This window comes from Abramis brama (genome assembly GCF_963993115.1).
Source record: "Abramis brama genome assembly, chromosome: 23".
Classification (NCBI taxonomy): Eukaryota; Metazoa; Chordata; class Actinopteri; order Cypriniformes; family Leuciscidae; genus Abramis; species Abramis brama.
The window spans coordinates 18126267-18143168 of NC_139985.1; the positions used below are offsets into that span (position 1 = coordinate 18126267).

Consider the following 16902-nt stretch of genomic DNA (forward strand, 5'->3'; position numbering starts at 1 on the left):
GAGCCGCAAGGCGAAGCTCTCGATTTACCGGTCAATCTACGTTCCTACTCTCACCTATGGTCATGAGCTGTGGGTCATGACCGAAAGGACAAGATCCCGGATACAAGCGGCCGAAATGAGCTTTCTCCGCAGGGTGGCTGGGCGATCCCTTAGAGATAGGGTGAGAAGCTCGGTCACTCGGGAGGAGCTCAGAGTAGAGCCGCTGCTCCTCCACATCGAGAGGGGTCAGTTGAGGTGGCTCGGGCATCTTTTCCGGATGCCTCCTGGACGCCTTCCCGGGAAGGTGTTCCGGGCATGTCCCACCATGAGGAGACCCCGGGGGAAGACCTAGGACACGCTGGAGAGACTATGTCTCCCGGCTGGCCTGGGAACGCCTCGGTGTCCCCCCGGAAGAGCTGGAGGAAGTGTCTAGGGAGAGGGAAGTCTGGGCATCCCTGCTTAGACTGCTGCCCCTGCGACCCGGTCCCGGATAAGCGGTAGAAGATGGATGGATGGATAAATAAAATAATGATTTAAACTATGTTTTGCTTCTGATATAAACATTTAGATTAAATATGCCATTCAAATGAATGGAGTTAAACACTTAAACATGAAATTATTACTGAGAAGTTACAACATTTTTATATTCAATCAATAGAAATATTTGTTGTGGATGCAATGTTTTTTTAACACTTTTCCAGTGGCGTGCTGTGTTTTAATGTTTTAACCACAGAGATAATTGCTTAAATCATGATAATACCAGATTGTCTGAGAAAATAGTTTCGTGCAAATAATGCCCAAGGCCTATCTGTTTCCATTAAAAATATAAATCAATTAAAAATACAATTCGGCCAGTGGAAAAGATTAAGAAAAACTTTCTCTGAAATGTATTTTACACTATTTGATTTATGTATTCAAAAAAAAGGCAAGGATAGGCAACTACTTGATTTTTATTAATGTAGCCTAATGCGTCTTGTACAGTTAAACTTTATCACGTGGATGAATAATCATATGCAAATGATATGCAGATGAGGATCTGCATAGTAAAACTAGGCGTTGTAAGCTCCATATATGGTTATTTCGGGGTGGAGACGCATGTGCGCACAATCTTCCGCTGACTGGGATTTATAAAGGGAATTCTGCGCAGGTTCTGGCGTACGAACGGTTTTATAAGTCTGAATATTTTTTTGCGTACGCCATTTTTGGCTTTCGGGCGCACGTACATTTTTAGTAAGGTTCCTACGCAGAGTTTTATAAATGAGACCCCAGGTCCTTGGGTCCTAAACTGTTAACCCCTAACAATGTAGAGTAGTTAAGGCTCGATTTCTTTCATGGAATCTACCTAAATACATCATCTAAAATCCCCTAAATTATTTAGTCTATGACACAATGAATTTAATATTTTTAGTGAAATATGCTTTTTTATTTTAAGTTGACGCTCTAAAGTGTGTGAATTGGAGTGAATGGAAATAACCTGTTTAAATTTGACTTTGAGTTATATTGTATTATTAAAAGACTATTTACTGCTAAACTCTTTCAAATGTTAAACATAACGTCTCGGTTACGTATGTAACCCTTGTTCCCTGAAGGAGGGAACGGAGACGTTACGTCAGCGACTGACTAAAGGAGGTTTCGCTTGAGAGCCCTATCACCTTTGAGTTATTAGAAAACGAGCCAATGGTATGAAAATACCTTGGTCGCAAACTCCGCCCCACCGCGTGGGTATAAAAGGAGCCGCGAGTGAAATCTCACATTATGTTACCTGCTGAGGAGCCGAGACTGTGCGCCCCGGCCGTTTCAGTGATACAGTGGCAGTGGCATGCGGACATAATGTCTCTGTTCCTTAGACGTACTGCCAGCAACTCGAGGCAATTGACATGCCATAGGCACTGGGGTCCTGTCCAGGAGCTCGCAGCAGCATGCCCATTCCACATGGCACCCCAACCCGGGGTGGAGGCATCTGTTGACACAACAACATGCCTGGAAACTTGGTCTAAGGGAACTCCGGCCCGTAGAAAAGAGAGGTTTGACCATGGGGTGAAGGTTTGATGGCAGGCCCGAGTGACTAGCACCTGGAACATGCCCTGTTGCCATGCCCATCTCTGAACCGCACTCTTGCCCTTGAATTGACTCAGGCAATTCAGCAGTGACTGCGCGCGCTCGCTCGTAACCGAGTCGATTTCCATACTGAGAAAAGAGATCCTCTGCACGGGGGAGAGTTTGCTCTTTTCCCAGTTGACCCAAAGGCCCAGACAGGTGAGGTGCCAGAGCACCAGGTCCCTGTGTTCACAAACCTGCTCTCGAGAGTGTGCTAGAATCAGCCAGTCGTCGAGATAGTTCAGGATGCGAACCCCGTGTTGCCTGAGTGGCACAATGGCTTCCTCGACGACCTTCGTGAAGACGTGAGGAGACAGGACTAACCCGAGTGGGAGTACCGCGTACTGATATGCCTGCCCCTCGAAAGCAAACCATATAAACTGTCAACATCTTGAATGGAAGCCTGTGAAGGGTTTGGTTCGAGGCGCGCAGGTCCAGGATTGGTCATAACCAACTGCTCTTCTTGGGTACAATGAAGTAGGGGCTGTAGAAGCTTCACCTCTCGGCTGGAGGGACGGTCTCGATTGCACCCTTCGCCAGTTGGCGAACTCCACATGCATGACAGGGGCATTGCCACCCACCATGGTATAGCGGACTCCCCGGAAGCGGGGAGGAGACCGTACAAACTGAACCACATAGCCGAGCCTGATCGTTCGCGTGAGCCAGCGGGACAGATTTGAAAGCTCTAGCCAGGCTCCCAAAAACTGAACCAGTGGGGTCATTGGAACTACAGGCATACCCACGATGGGGTAGCGATGCGGAACGACCGGCCCAGACATTGGACGCATAGCGTCACGGTGTGGGGGCATGGTCAAGTTCCGCATCCTGACAGAGGAGGCCAGGGAAGGACGAGCGTTCCACGGCGGCCTGCTTTGACAGGGGTCTGGCGACAGAGGGGGACGAGATTGGCGAGGCATGGCGTCACACACTGCCATCTGTGGCCTCTTGGGGCTCGGAGGAAGGGGAGTCAGATCTTTCTTTAACAGTTTTAGGGTGCCGCCAACCATGAGGCCAGCAGCGGGGAGAGCGAAGGAGAACAAAAGAATCTCCTGGAAGGAGTGGTCCTGCTACCAGCTCCTGGGAAGAACTGTGCCCTTTCTCCCAGCTGCCCGTCTCAGGAGCGCCGCTTAGCCTGGTGTTTGGCAGGCTTAGGGGTGGAGACGGGCTGTGCCGCCTTCCTGCGACCAACTCCTTGCTTCGGCCCGGGTGAAGGCTGCTGCTTGGGCCGAGCAGGAGGGGCGGGAGCCACAGGAGGGCAGCCTTGGTGGGAAGCAGACTAAGGGGGCTGCACCGACGGCTGGGTGAAGGCAGCAGCTGGCCATCAGGGCAGGATATGCTTTATCGCCTCAGTATGCTTCTGGGCGGCCTCGACCGCACCACCGAAGAGCCCAGCCTGGGATATGGGGGAGTTGAAAAAAAAAAGAGTTCTCTCAGCCTCCCGCATATCAGCCAAGTTGAGCCATAGATGTCGTTCCTGGACCACAGTGGACATCACCTGACCCAGGGATCGCGCAGTGACCTTCGTCGCCCGTAGAGCGAGGTCGGTGGCATTGCGCAGCTCTTGCATGAGCCCTGGGTCAGCCCTTTCCTCGTGCATGTCCCTGAGCACCTTCGCCTGATGGACTTGAAGGATGGCCATGGCATGCAGGGTGGAGACGGCCTGCCCCGCAGCTCTATAGGCCTTGGAGGGGTGTTTTGGATCACTGCGCCAGGTGGAGGCGCTCTGGAGACACAATCTGGAGACACCTCCACCGGAGGGACCCCAGTGTACCTGGGCGCCACTCCAACCTGATGCTCTCAGCTGCCCGGGCAAGCATGGCCGTCAGCTCTGGATGCGACTCGGGCAATGCTGGCATTCCCAAGGGAGGCAACGCAGCCAAATCCTCATCCCCAGAGGAATCAAGCCCGCCTTGTGATGCCGTGAGTGACATAGCATCATCCGCCGGAGCGCCGAATGAGACACTGGGTCCCCGAGAGGAACCAGGCTCACCCGGAAGCTCCATGGCTTGCGATGTGCAGGGGGGTGTGGCCCGAGGAAGATTCGTCGGGTTGTTCCACACCGTAACCCTCAGATCATCCTGGCCAGCAGCCAAAGTATCCCCTCTCGAGGAGGAGATAGATTGGGGTGTGGCAGAGGGGACGCTACTTCGTGTTTCGCTGAAACAGGCCGTCACACCAACACCGACTGAAGAGCTCTCTTGCTTGAAGAAGGTGAAGGAGAAGCACATTCACACTTCGGCTCCAAAGCAAAAACATAATGCGAGATTGCACTCGTGGCTCCTTTTATAGTTCACGATGCAAATTCCGCAGACCCATGGTATTTTCATACCATTGGCTCGTTTTATAATAACTCGAAGGTGATAGGGTTCTCTAGCGAAACCCCCATTCATCAGTCTCTAATAATACAAAAAAATACTTCATTTCAATATTTCCTCTCCATTTCCAGCCATGTGCAAAGCCTGCTGGGAACTAATAATGGTGTCTCTAAATAAAACCGCATAATTGAGCTAATTCTTTTAAAATAAATAGGTAGCCATTTTTCCTTCATTTTATCAGCTTAATCAGTTCCTCAATTCAAGCTTCAAAATTGTGTACATTTCCTTAAAAAACATAGGAAAATGTATCTCTTGATTTTATTAGTGAAATGTTCTCAGTATTTTTTAGACAACACTGAACCACAATTTTCTTAATGAAATATACACAATATTTTTAATCATCATCAAGATCCATAATTCATTTTTTACAGTGATATGTCAGACATTTAGACATGCTGCTCAAGTGAATCTCTGACGCATGTTCTGATGCCATGGACAATCTTTATTTTATTTTATTTTATATATATACAGTATAACAAATGCAAAGAATAATTTCCTTAAAACTTTAGTGTGTGCGAGTGTGAGTTTGCAATGTAAGCAATAGCACAATTTGCATAAAGAGTCATTGTTTCAAATTAAAAAACAGGTATTATTTGCTAAGAAGTCCATTATTAAACATGTTTTGCACTGACTCTAATCCTTGCTACATTCAAACAGGGTAGGCCTATGTATTTTTTAATAAACATTATTTTCACTGCCACAAATAAAACAATTTCCTAAGTGTCAATGTTCACATTTGATTTTGGTTTAATAAAAAAAACTTCTTTGCCTCACACTGACCATGTTACTATCTCAATCTCTTACTCATACTTTAATTTCAACCCTCACCTTGAGTTAAATTTGACTATAGCTGATCGTTTAATTGATGTACAGCGACACCTAGTGGCTATCCAAAGCACAACAAATCAAACACCATTTGTCATTAGACTCTACATATAAGATTAGTTTTGTTATTGCATTGTCTTCTCAGCTAATTTCATGGACTTTCTCCTCAACAGAAGAAGATATGACTTTGCCATCCACAAGCTCCTCCACAATGACCTTCACTCTGCGCTGGACGTGAGGGTTATGCTCTGTAAGGGTTCAAAAGACACATTTATTACTAGTTACATTCATTTCTGCTCCATGTTGATTGAATGAAGGGACCAACATAAAACATTTCATTTCACTCACCTTCCTCTTCCTCTTCCTTTATCTCCATTGTTTTGGTCACTGTTTCTGTCATGGAAGATTCAGACGTGCATATGACGGTCCTACAGAACACAACCATACACCCAGGGTCTCATAGCTGATACAATACATAAGCTCAACAAATGAACTGACATTCACAACAAGCCACATACACCTGAACAGAGCAAATTTAAATAAATCTGTTCTACGTACGTTTGAGCTTCTCCTTCCAGCAGCCTCCTGTATTCAGCGATCTCCATCTCCAGCCTCATCTTGATGTCCAGCAGTAGCTGGTATTCGGAAGCCTGTTGTTGGATGTTGGCATTGAGTCTCTGAAGCTCATCCTGCAGGTGGTCTATTTGCAATTGCAGCTGACTCAGCTGGACAGCATAGCGTATGCCCACGTCAGCCAAACTCTGCTCCAGGTTTTGTTTCTGGAGAAAATTATTGAACATCAGATGGGGAGATTAAATACTCGAGGGGAAATGGCATATTATAAACCATGTTAAGTGGTTGAAATTTTTTTTAAAGCTACTTTTATTGATTAGGATATTGAGAGAGAGAGAGAGAGAGAGAGAGAGAGAGAGAGAGAGAGAGAGAGAGAGAGAGAGAGAGAGAGAGAGAGAGAAAGAGAGAGAAAGAGAGAGAGGAAATGATTCAGATTAACAGCACAATTGTGATTGTCATAATGCTTTTATGTCGTTCAACAAACAAGAAATGAACACTGAGCAACTTACATTTTAAACACAATATTGCCACAGCAGAATGAAAAATGTTGCATCTCCAAGCAACACACAACAATTAATTTGCCTACTGTCTTTGAACAGATCGATTGAATGAATAATTCACTGACTCACTCACAAAGACAGTGGCTGTGTTTGAAAATGGGCATTATGAATGAAACGCTGTCACTGTCACTTTAACTGTCCCAGCATCAGTTATGTCGTAAAGTATTCATCAGAAGCCCACTTCAAAATCTTGCCAGAAGTAGGTCATCCAGGTACTTTTCGCCTACTGTTTTATGAATACTATGAATTCAGACAAAGCCTACTACTTGTCTCACATACTGTTTTCTGCCTATGTTGTAGGGAAGTCATAAGTAGGCAGATCAATCCTATGGTTTGGTGGATTTTGGATTTTGGAGTATAACCTAATAATTTTGACCAAACATTTAATATTTCACTTTTACATTCTATGAAGTTTGTCCACCCTGTTACATGACTTTTTTACAATAACGGTGCACGTGGACGTTTTTGGGTGGACGTTTATTAAGCCCATTATTAGCTAGAAAGGAACAACATGCTAGCAGATGATTTACATTTAGGAAGAATTTTAATAGATATAAAATAGATTTTAAACACATAAACAAACACTGTCATCCAGTATAAATCGACACATATGGATGTTTTGTTTTTTTACGCTATTAAGACTAATTAGCCTAAAAGACTGAAGACTAAGACTATCTTCTAAAAACGAGGAAACAGAGAAAAGTTTATGACTGATTCATACTTTGTTCTTGTAGTTGTTTTACCTCCAAGGAAATGATGTCACTTTTAGCCAGTCATGTGATTTGGGGCATATGCTCAAAAATTTAAAGTGCAAATAGCACCAATGTAGCCTACATAAACTAATTTAATGGATTTACAGATTTATAAAATAGGTCATTCTATTATTAATTATATTATATTTTATTTCAAAGAGAATACTAAACACTAGAAATGGCTTATTTAGAACTATACATGTAACCTTTATTTCAAGGTGAAGTTGAGAAAACATGATTGGGATACCCTTACGAAACAGAAGTTTATAATAGCCTATGTGTTCTACTAGAAGTGTTTTCAGTCTACATTTTATATACTTCTCAGAAATATACTTTATACTTCTCAGAAATATACTAAAATCACACTTAAGTGTACATGACTTATACTGAGAGAAAAGTCCAAGAATATTTGGCCAGTACTTGTACTCAATCTTTTGATCGAGATATACTTAAAAGTGTAATTAAGTATTCAAAGTATTCAAAGTAGGCTACAGTTAAAAAATGATATCTTCATTTGAACATAGTATACTGCAAGTACAAAAGTAATATATAAATAGTAAATTATAAGTAACTATAAGTATAATGTTATGTTCACATAAAGAAAACTTACAAGTATACTTGCAGTATAAACTACTAAACTAGTAGTTTACGGAGAGTACACTTCACTGTGTACTTTCATAAACTAAAAAATGTACTACTTGTATTAAAATAGTAAACTACTAGTATACTTATATGTTCACTTGTAGTACAGATGCATTATAAATAAGAAACCTATTGTGTACTTAAAGTTTACTACTCTTACACTTAGTAGCCTATACATATAGTAGGCTACATGTAAATGTATACTTTTATATACTAAAAGTGGGCCAATTTAGTCCCAAGCAGTATTGAAATAGTACATTTACAAGTTTACTACAAGTACACATTGATATTAGTATACTTACTACATAAAGTATACTTAAAAATATACTTCAACATTACTTAAGTATACTTATTTTTCGTAAGGGATGAAAGACTTGTTGTGTGACAAGTTTTTATTAAGTATTTATTAAGTATATTAAGTATTTTATTATTATTTGATTTTATTATTTTATTATTATGAATTTGTGTTAATAGGGGTACATGATCATCTATGCATGAAAAACCATGTGGTAGGAAAGTTGATTTTATGTCAAATATGCAGTATTGTTTAATGGGGACATAAAATCCTACAAACTATAGGATTGAACCATGGTTCAATCCTATTGTCATGATCCTGGCTCTTTCCTTCTCTTTTATTTCTTTCCTTTGTCTCCCTCTGCTGGTTGTATTACGCCCTACCTTCTCTTTTCTCACACTCTTAAGCACACACCCATTATCCCTTCATCTCATCACCATCAGCTGGTTCTCATTCACATCTCATCATCACACCTGTTCTCTATCTTCCTCTTTTGTCTACGCTATATCTAGCTCTCTCTTTCCTGTCTGTGTTGTCGGATTATTGTTAGACCGTGATGCACGTCGACTGTTACTTCTCTGAAGTCTTACCCTGTCCTGTCTAGTCCTGAGAATTAATGTGCTACAGTTATCTGCTGCAGTGATTTACCTTTTCTGTGCTGTATCCAGTAATCTCCGTGGAGAGTAGCAGAGGGTTCCACTACCCACCTGTTTTCCAGTCCTCGCTGCACAAGAGTCATCCAGATCTTTTTTTCCAAGATCTTTCAGCCTGATCGGCTTTGCCTAATTTTCTATTAAAAGACTGTACCTGCTCTCGTCTCTGGACCCCTCTGTTTCTTAACACCTATAGTTTGTAGGATTTTATGTTAAGAAACAAGTGACTCCCTGTGTGCAGGCATGTCCAGACACAGGGAGTCACTTGTTTCTTTCTGGAATTAATCAGTTTTTGAACTTATCATTTGAATGATTCAATGACTCATTCATAAAATGGTCAATGAAATGTCTGGATTTCACTCACAAAATTAGGTGCAGTCACATGAGTAAAATTTGGGCAGAATTTAATGTCTTTAAAGAATTTAAAGTCAATTTAAAGTCAATTGTCTTTTGTCAGTAGTGTAGCAATGTATAAAGCACAGCTCACACACAGAAATGGCTTTTTACGCTTTCCAGACAGAAATGCAGCAAAAATGCGTGACCACATTTAAAGTGCTGTCACATAGGCATACTGTTGTTTGGTGACAACATCCTTTCATTTTAATAGAAATCTACACGATCAGGAATTTTGTGTTAGGGCGAAAAAAATGCATTGACCATCAGAAAGCTGTTTGGTTTGACACGGACAAGTGGAGTGATACAAATAGTGAAAAGTCAGTGCTGCTGGACTGTTATATATCAGGGTTTGTGGAACACTGTTTAGTCAATCACATTTGAAGACCAGAACTAACTGTTGTATTATGAAAATTAAGCAGAGAATTTTGTTTATCTCCTGCCAGAGAAAGGTAGGGCTTCAGAAAGAGCAAGATTTTACCATGGTGAGAACCGCCTGTAGTTCTATCTCCAGGCTCTGGAATGTTCTCTTCACATCAGTGAGCTCAGTCTGAGATGTCTTGATTTCAGTATAGCTGGTGGTCACCTGAGTCTGCAACACCTCCGCCTAAAATATTGAAACCCAGAAAGTAATGAGGAATACATGATAGAAAAAAAAAAAGGTAGTTCTGGTCGTTGGAATCTGAATATTGCCTGCTGTGTGTGGCTACATTTCAGTTAATCACTGTTGTATTACTGCAGACTGAACTGACAACCCAAGGCGAACTCATGAGAAAATGTAATCGATATACATTTGAATAATCTTCTGACATCTAATAGACTGAATTATAATACCTTTTCTTTAGCAGTTCCTGCCCCTACAATTGACTAAGCCAGACAAAAACAAAATATGTCAACAGTTTTGACAGCTGAAAGACTTTAACGATTACTTGAATGTCGCAACAACATTCCTACTGACAATACAATCAATTGTTGTAAAGCATACCATCGACAGCTGGCATCACAAACTTTTTGATTACATACAATGATTACATTCCACTCTTTTTATATGTTAAAATCCTTTCAGGATGTTCACCCGCCTCTGCTAGGTCAAGCATATTGTTTTCTTGCAGAGGAAGACTTGTCTTACTGGCTCACCTTGCTCTGGAACCATCTTTCAGCCTCACTGCGATTTTTCTCAATAAGCATCTCATACTGAGCTCTCATCTCCTGCAGCTCCTCATCAAGATCTGACTGAGCTGCACAGTCCATCTCCACGTTCACAGAGCCGCTTTGCCTCTCTCGCAACAAATGAAGATCCTGTGGAGAAAGAGGAGGAGGGAAAAGAGCAGTTAGTCTTCCAAAAATCACATTTGATCCTTCTTGTGAAATAATACAAGACCAAAAGATTGCAGTGAAATGGTAAGGTGACCTCCTCATGGCTCTTCTTCATGTACAGCAGCTCCTCATTCAGTCCAGTTAGCTGGTTCTCCAGGTCTCCAATGGACAGCTTCATCTCTCCCAGAACCACTCGCAGTCGGGCCGAATCTGCTTCCACAACTGAACGCAAGTTCAGTTCAGTCTCATACCTGCCACAGCCAAGGAGGACAAGGATCGTATGGTATTTTAAGATCATATCCCAGACCGCAGCATAGTGTCGGCCCAGATCCGGCCCACATGTGGTACATGTGGATTCGGTTTCACTTTATTTTGATGGTCCGTTTAACACAATCTGTTGACTATAAGTAACGTTGCACGTACATGTCTACTAATTCTCAACAGAATGTTCAAAAGGGACCATCAAAATAAAGTATTATCGTGGATTCCACACGTTCCAGATGTGGGCCGGATCTGGACCGATACTATGTTTTTGTCTGGGATGCCTTTTCAACCAACAGTAAACATTCAATACTAAATGCAATATTGCTTTACACATCACATACTTCAAGTGGAAATCTTCAGTGGCGAACTTGGTGTTGTCCAGCTTCAGACGGAGCTCTGCGTTCTCCAAAAAATGACTTTGAATCTTTCAAGGACAAATGAGAATGTGTGGTTGATCTAGGGATGTTAATATTTCAGTGAGCATAATAACTAACTATCTGAGAATTAAAAAAGAGAGAAAAAATGACTAGCTGAAATGAAACTAGATTTTAGGTTCTGTTAACAGCTAGACACTGATGTTAAACAGCTCTAAACAGGACTGCCCTGTTGTATTTGTGATATTTGAAATACAAAACATGGCATAATGGCATAAGGCGAGGCAGGGTTCATCTCATGCCATTTCGGATATTTCAGGGGTGTGATCTCTCTGTTGAGTGACAGCAGCTCTACCTGAATGCTGAGCTCAGAAATGGTTGTCAAATAAGCACTCATGTTTTTGCACTCCATCGGGCTCTTATTGTCATAAAACTCCTTAATTTGTAGCTCGAGCTTCTTGTTGGCCTGCTCTAAAGAGCGCACCTAAAACACAAAACGTGCACAATAATTAAAGACAAAGATAATTAGACAAAGTCCAAATCACAAAACTTTCTCTCAAGGTAGAATGTTGCAGAATGTTCAGTCTTGCATCTTTTGATTTGAGGAATTAGAATTGATTTAGAATTAGAGAAATAAAGTTTTATCTTATGTACATTTTTAATTAGACCTAAATATGTAGAGTAAAACCATTATAACTGATTTGGGACCCAGGAAAAGACTTTTGTCCACTGTAGTGGACATTATATTTTAGTGAATTTCTCTGACAGCATACATGTCACAGTCTGGGTGTCCTGTAAAGAGCACATTCAGGGCTTTCCAGAGATACCAAATGTTTGGAGGTTTCACAACATTAATTCAATATTTTGTAATTATCATTTAAATTTGACTTATTTTCAAATTGTTTGTCATAAATCAACATCTCAGGGTTTCTAAAACAGGGCATTTATTTCATACATGTCCACCTTAGAGGACACCTGGACTTAAAGCATGTTTATCAGGCATTTTGGAAGACACAGAAACATGAGAATATTATTATGAGAATATTATTATGAGAGTGTTGCCAATTATTACTCCCATTATTACACTTTTTTTTCATTACATGTTGCCCCAAGAACACATTAATATGCAAATTAGATACAGTGTACACATGGGACAACACATTAATGGCCATTTTACCCACAAATTGCATAAAGTAAAATGGTATATCAATTAATTCCCTTATATATTTCATAACATAGCTGAGAATCATCTTTATACAGAGTTTGGTTGAAAAAAATCATGACACCTAAAAATTGATTAGTGAATAATAAAAAAAAATATATATATATATATATAGGTATATATATGGTGTCCACTACAGTGGGCATAGCATAACATATGAAGAACATATCACATACCATATGAATAAAATATCATTTTTCAAAAAAGTTTTTCCATTTGTTTCTTATGCTCTCTAAACAATGTAAAAACATTTCTGGATCTCAGGTGGATATGAAAATAAAACAATAACTCCACATACAGTAACCCAAATGCATTCCCGTGTTACTAAATAGTAAAAATAACAGCTAAACACTGAATTTACTGTTAAAACTTTTCACCAAAGTTAACCAAAATAAGGTATGTTACCTGCTCCAGGTAAGATGCCAGTCGGTCATTGAGGTTCTGCATGGTGTGCTTCTCGCTGGGATACAGATTGACCTCGTTAACAGCCGTCGTCAAGGATGAAGTGGACAAAGATCTGGAGTGGTGGGCACCGTAGCCCCCAGCGCTGCCATAGTTTTGTGCACCAAAAGACAAAGAGACCCCTGAACTCCCCAATCCGTTCATGACCAGTCCACCAGAGGAACCATGGCCAGCTGACCCGAGCACGCTCCAAGTGGTGAACGTCTTACTACTTTGACGGACCGACATGGCTAAGTCAGAAGATCTGTGGAAGGATGTCTTTCAAATGTCGAAATTAAACATGTAAACTAATTTCTACTAAAGACTGACTTATATAGCCCTGCTGCATCCCACATGGTGTCAGGTTTCCAGTTCCAGTGAATAGATGGAATGTGAGCGGGGACCTGTGCCCGGACGCTTATTAAAACCATTGACTTCAAAAACCTGCTAACACACCCTTGAAAAACTATGTTAATCTTCAAAACTATGTAAAATGATTTGTGGTTTAAAGAGATTACATCTTTCTTCAACTGTTGTATTGTATAAACTGATTGTTTGTTGGCATGTGCCAGTTATAAGTATTAACGGTGTTTTTTATAAAACCTGTAACTTTTTCTTCTTTTAAATGCAACCATTAATTATACACATATATGTGACAGTATTATAGAATAACTCTTTAAGCAATTTTCTCATGTTTGTTTACTTTGTGTATTCGCCACAACATTCATCAGGTTTGCTTTTCCGTTTAGTCCTTATGACAAACATTGTTCTTGCACTCAAATGTCATGTACCTGAACTATAACCATCAATCATGATGAATGGATTTATGTGTCAGAATGTAGTAAAAACACATCTCTTCAGTACATTTTTCTCCTAATACCAGATCACCGTCTCTTAAAATGTAGTCGTAACTTGTAATGAAATGAATGTGTTTGACAGTAAAGGGGATCTACATGTTGACATTTTAAAGAGGGTGAATGGGAAAATTCTTAAGAAATCAATCATGATGTTAGGCTATACTGACTTCAACTCTCAGAACATGCAAATTCATGGCCCGACCCATTCTGATGAAAAAATTTGACTAAATGTATTCACTTGTAATTGCATGTAGCTACATGTAGTCCCTTTAGGCAGATTTCTTAAATCTGTCATTAAAATGTAATTTTCTTTTGAGAACGAAAATCATTTTGTCTAATGTAATTTGAACAATTTCCAAGGTAAAATGTTGTTAATATGAATTATTACTCTTTGATGTTGTTGTTTTTTTCCTTTTCATGTTGCTTGGACCACATGACTTTGCAGTTTTGCAGATAAAAGATTTTTAATATATATATTTTTTGTCCATACAATGAAAGCCTGTGTAACACAAAAAAATGTAATATTCCTTTCATAGTTATTCTTTTTTTAAAGAGTTTCATCCTTGTAATGGGGCTGTTTTCTTTATTATGATATAGAGATACTTGTATCATCAGCCTGACATTCTTACTTTATGTCCCCCCCATAAATATCAAAATAACATATCATTCAATTTAAAAAATGCTTATCATAGAATGGGTGCATTTAAGTCATTCTATGTATACTGAACATAAGTTTATAGATCACATCATTGTCCCATTATGTCATCAGCTAATACTGAAGATATGGAAAAGTGGAATACTGGTAATAAAGAATGATACAACACATCATCTGATGTCATATACCTCAATATAGGCTATGCTTTCAAAGGTGGATTGGCAATTATTTGTTCACCTCAGACACATGATAGCAGAGGATTGTGATCTTGGGTAAAATCTTTAGGTACATACATCTAATGGTCCTGAGAGGAAGCTACAGACTCCTCTCCAGCAATAAAATCAAAAGCACTGCATCACAGCCTTTCACAATCAGTTCATTCTAATCAATACGATAGTTTAAGAAAATATCACTTATTGATGGCACATCATATAATATTACATTAGAACAAATGATTAAATGAGAACTTGGGTGCTGACATGAATAAACAATCCATTGCTAATTCATTTTCACAGGCCACGTACATGTTAATGTTGTTTCCCATTAGTTAAGTGCCATGAATGTTTGCTATGTTAAATTCTCATAAAAAACTATTGAATTTCCCATGCCATGTTCTGTTTACTGTCATGTCTGACGCATTCGGCTTAAGCATGCTCCTCCTCCTGAACAATAATTATCCAAATCCATTGATTAACACTTTTGTTTTTTTACCTGAAAATGAAATATAAGGGGCCTGACCTGATATTTTGTATTACAAGGTTTTATTCTCACACTCTGTTAAAACGTCTCTGGCTCAGCACTATTCAGGTACTGTAAATCTATTTTTACTTTTAATATCCTTTATATTTCCTTGCTAAAGAAACCATCTTAAGATAGTAGCCTATCTGTGTTTGGAATATGATATCTGGTTTCTAGCTGGTCGTTCGCTAAAATAAATTTGTATTTTGCTGATCTAAGTTGCTTATTTACTGGCACACCATCTTGGATTAGCAACAAACAAGCTACCAGTCGGTCACTTCAGTTGGTTTTTGGAACATGGTGACTGGCTGACCAGCTAATAACTAGTCTGAACCAGCTATAAACCACCATGTTCCAAATTTGTTTTATACTAACATGGATTTCCAGCACGAATGGGTCGTTTTTATTTTATTCTATTTTATTTTTGACACAGACACTGCTTTTAAATACTTGCAATAATTCTTCACAGAAATGATGGCCAAGTGCATTGCATTGACCGCTGTAGCGATGCTGGCAGTGGCGTGTGTGGCTTCTCCTTTGTCCAAAGACAGACCTGCGAACACAAAGGCAATGGCAGGGCTTCCAGAGAGACCACCTGAGACACCTGAGAGACTGCAGGCCCTTGTGAGGCGTTCATTGCAGTTATCGGAGGATCAACGCGAACTCATGTCCCGGCAGCTCTTACAGGCACTATCAGGTGCGTGTCTCTGAAGATAAAAACATGAGAAGAAACAAAGCCTCGCTCTTACTTGCTGTTCTTCGTGTTTTGGTCAGAAATCATCCAACGAGAGGACTGCGTTACAGATTACCAAGGCTGGGTAGATTTTGGGCGCCGAAGTGCAAACTGAGACTGCATGCAAAGTAGTAAAAACTCTGTACTGTGATCTGTCAATAAATATATTTGCAACTATATGTGTTTGTGTCATCAGATTGTGAATTAATTTGAAAAACGATGTACACTCACGTGAGATAAAGATGAAGACATTGTCTTCAAGAAGACAGTCATAATAGTAGCTGTATAAAAGCTGTTTTATACATGGAGTGGGTGGCCATACTTTATCTCAATAATTTTTATTTCTAGATTAATTATAAATGGCTGGCTGCAAATAACATACAGTATAACGACAACAAGCATCAACCGATTTAGCATTAAAAAAATTGATTCAAAAAGTCTGCCCTCTTGATGGTCAGTGAATAGAGTGGATTATTGCAGATAATAAGCTCTGTGACAAACAAAGGTTTATGATTCTTTCACGTTTTGTTCATTATGATAGTCTTCACAAATGAACACAACTTTTATGAATTTAAAAGCCTAAACACAATTGCCAGAAGGATAAAGTTCAAAGTAGGCTGTAAACAAACTAGACCACAGTCATGTGACTATTATTGATTTATTTCATGTAGTAGAATAAAACAGTGGTTTTCAAATCCTGGTCCACCGCTCTGCACATTTTTTATGTCTCTCCTACCTGACATAGGAAACACTGACTTGTTTCTCAGCTGCCTTATCAGGCAATGACCTCACAAGATTTTTACCGGTGGACCCCCTCAGAAAGCGTTTGGGCTAGATTTGGCCGTGAGTGGGCTAGTTTTGATTACCATTTGGGCAGGTAAAATGTACCAAAGCTGTTCTGGAAGACCAACCTCCCACCAAACCCCAGACAAATCGCCATCCTTTATCTGAAAGCCCATGAAGAAGCTTTACACCTAGTTGAGTGAGCATAAACTCCAATGGGACAAGTCTAATTTTTAGAAGCACATGCTAACGCTGTAGCTTCCACAATCCAGTGAGACAAGCGTTGTTTCGAAAGTGGCAGATCGAAAGTGGAACCACCAAAACAGACAAACAACTGCTTTAACAGTCTTTCACGAGTTCACACTTACAAATAA

The 16902-nt window shown here is 40.3% G+C and overlaps 1 protein-coding gene across 1 annotated transcript; it reads right to left on the reverse strand.

The window, feature by feature from the left end:
* Nucleotides 1–4764: 4764 nt before the first annotated feature.
* Nucleotides 4765–13200, reverse strand: krt99 (keratin 99). The gene is made up of 9 exons (XM_084100454.1): nucleotides 12727–13200; nucleotides 11455–11583; nucleotides 11067–11149; nucleotides 10556–10712; nucleotides 10282–10443; nucleotides 9626–9751; nucleotides 5835–6055; nucleotides 5625–5704; nucleotides 4765–5524 (listed from the first exon to the last, which is right to left on the reverse strand). The coding sequence occupies exons 1-9, from the start codon at nucleotides 13009–13011 to the stop codon at nucleotides 5418–5420; spliced, it is 1350 nt and encodes a 449-aa protein (XP_083956580.1). The 5' UTR covers nucleotides 13012–13200; the 3' UTR covers nucleotides 4765–5417.
* Nucleotides 13201–16902: the final 3702 nt, after the last annotated feature.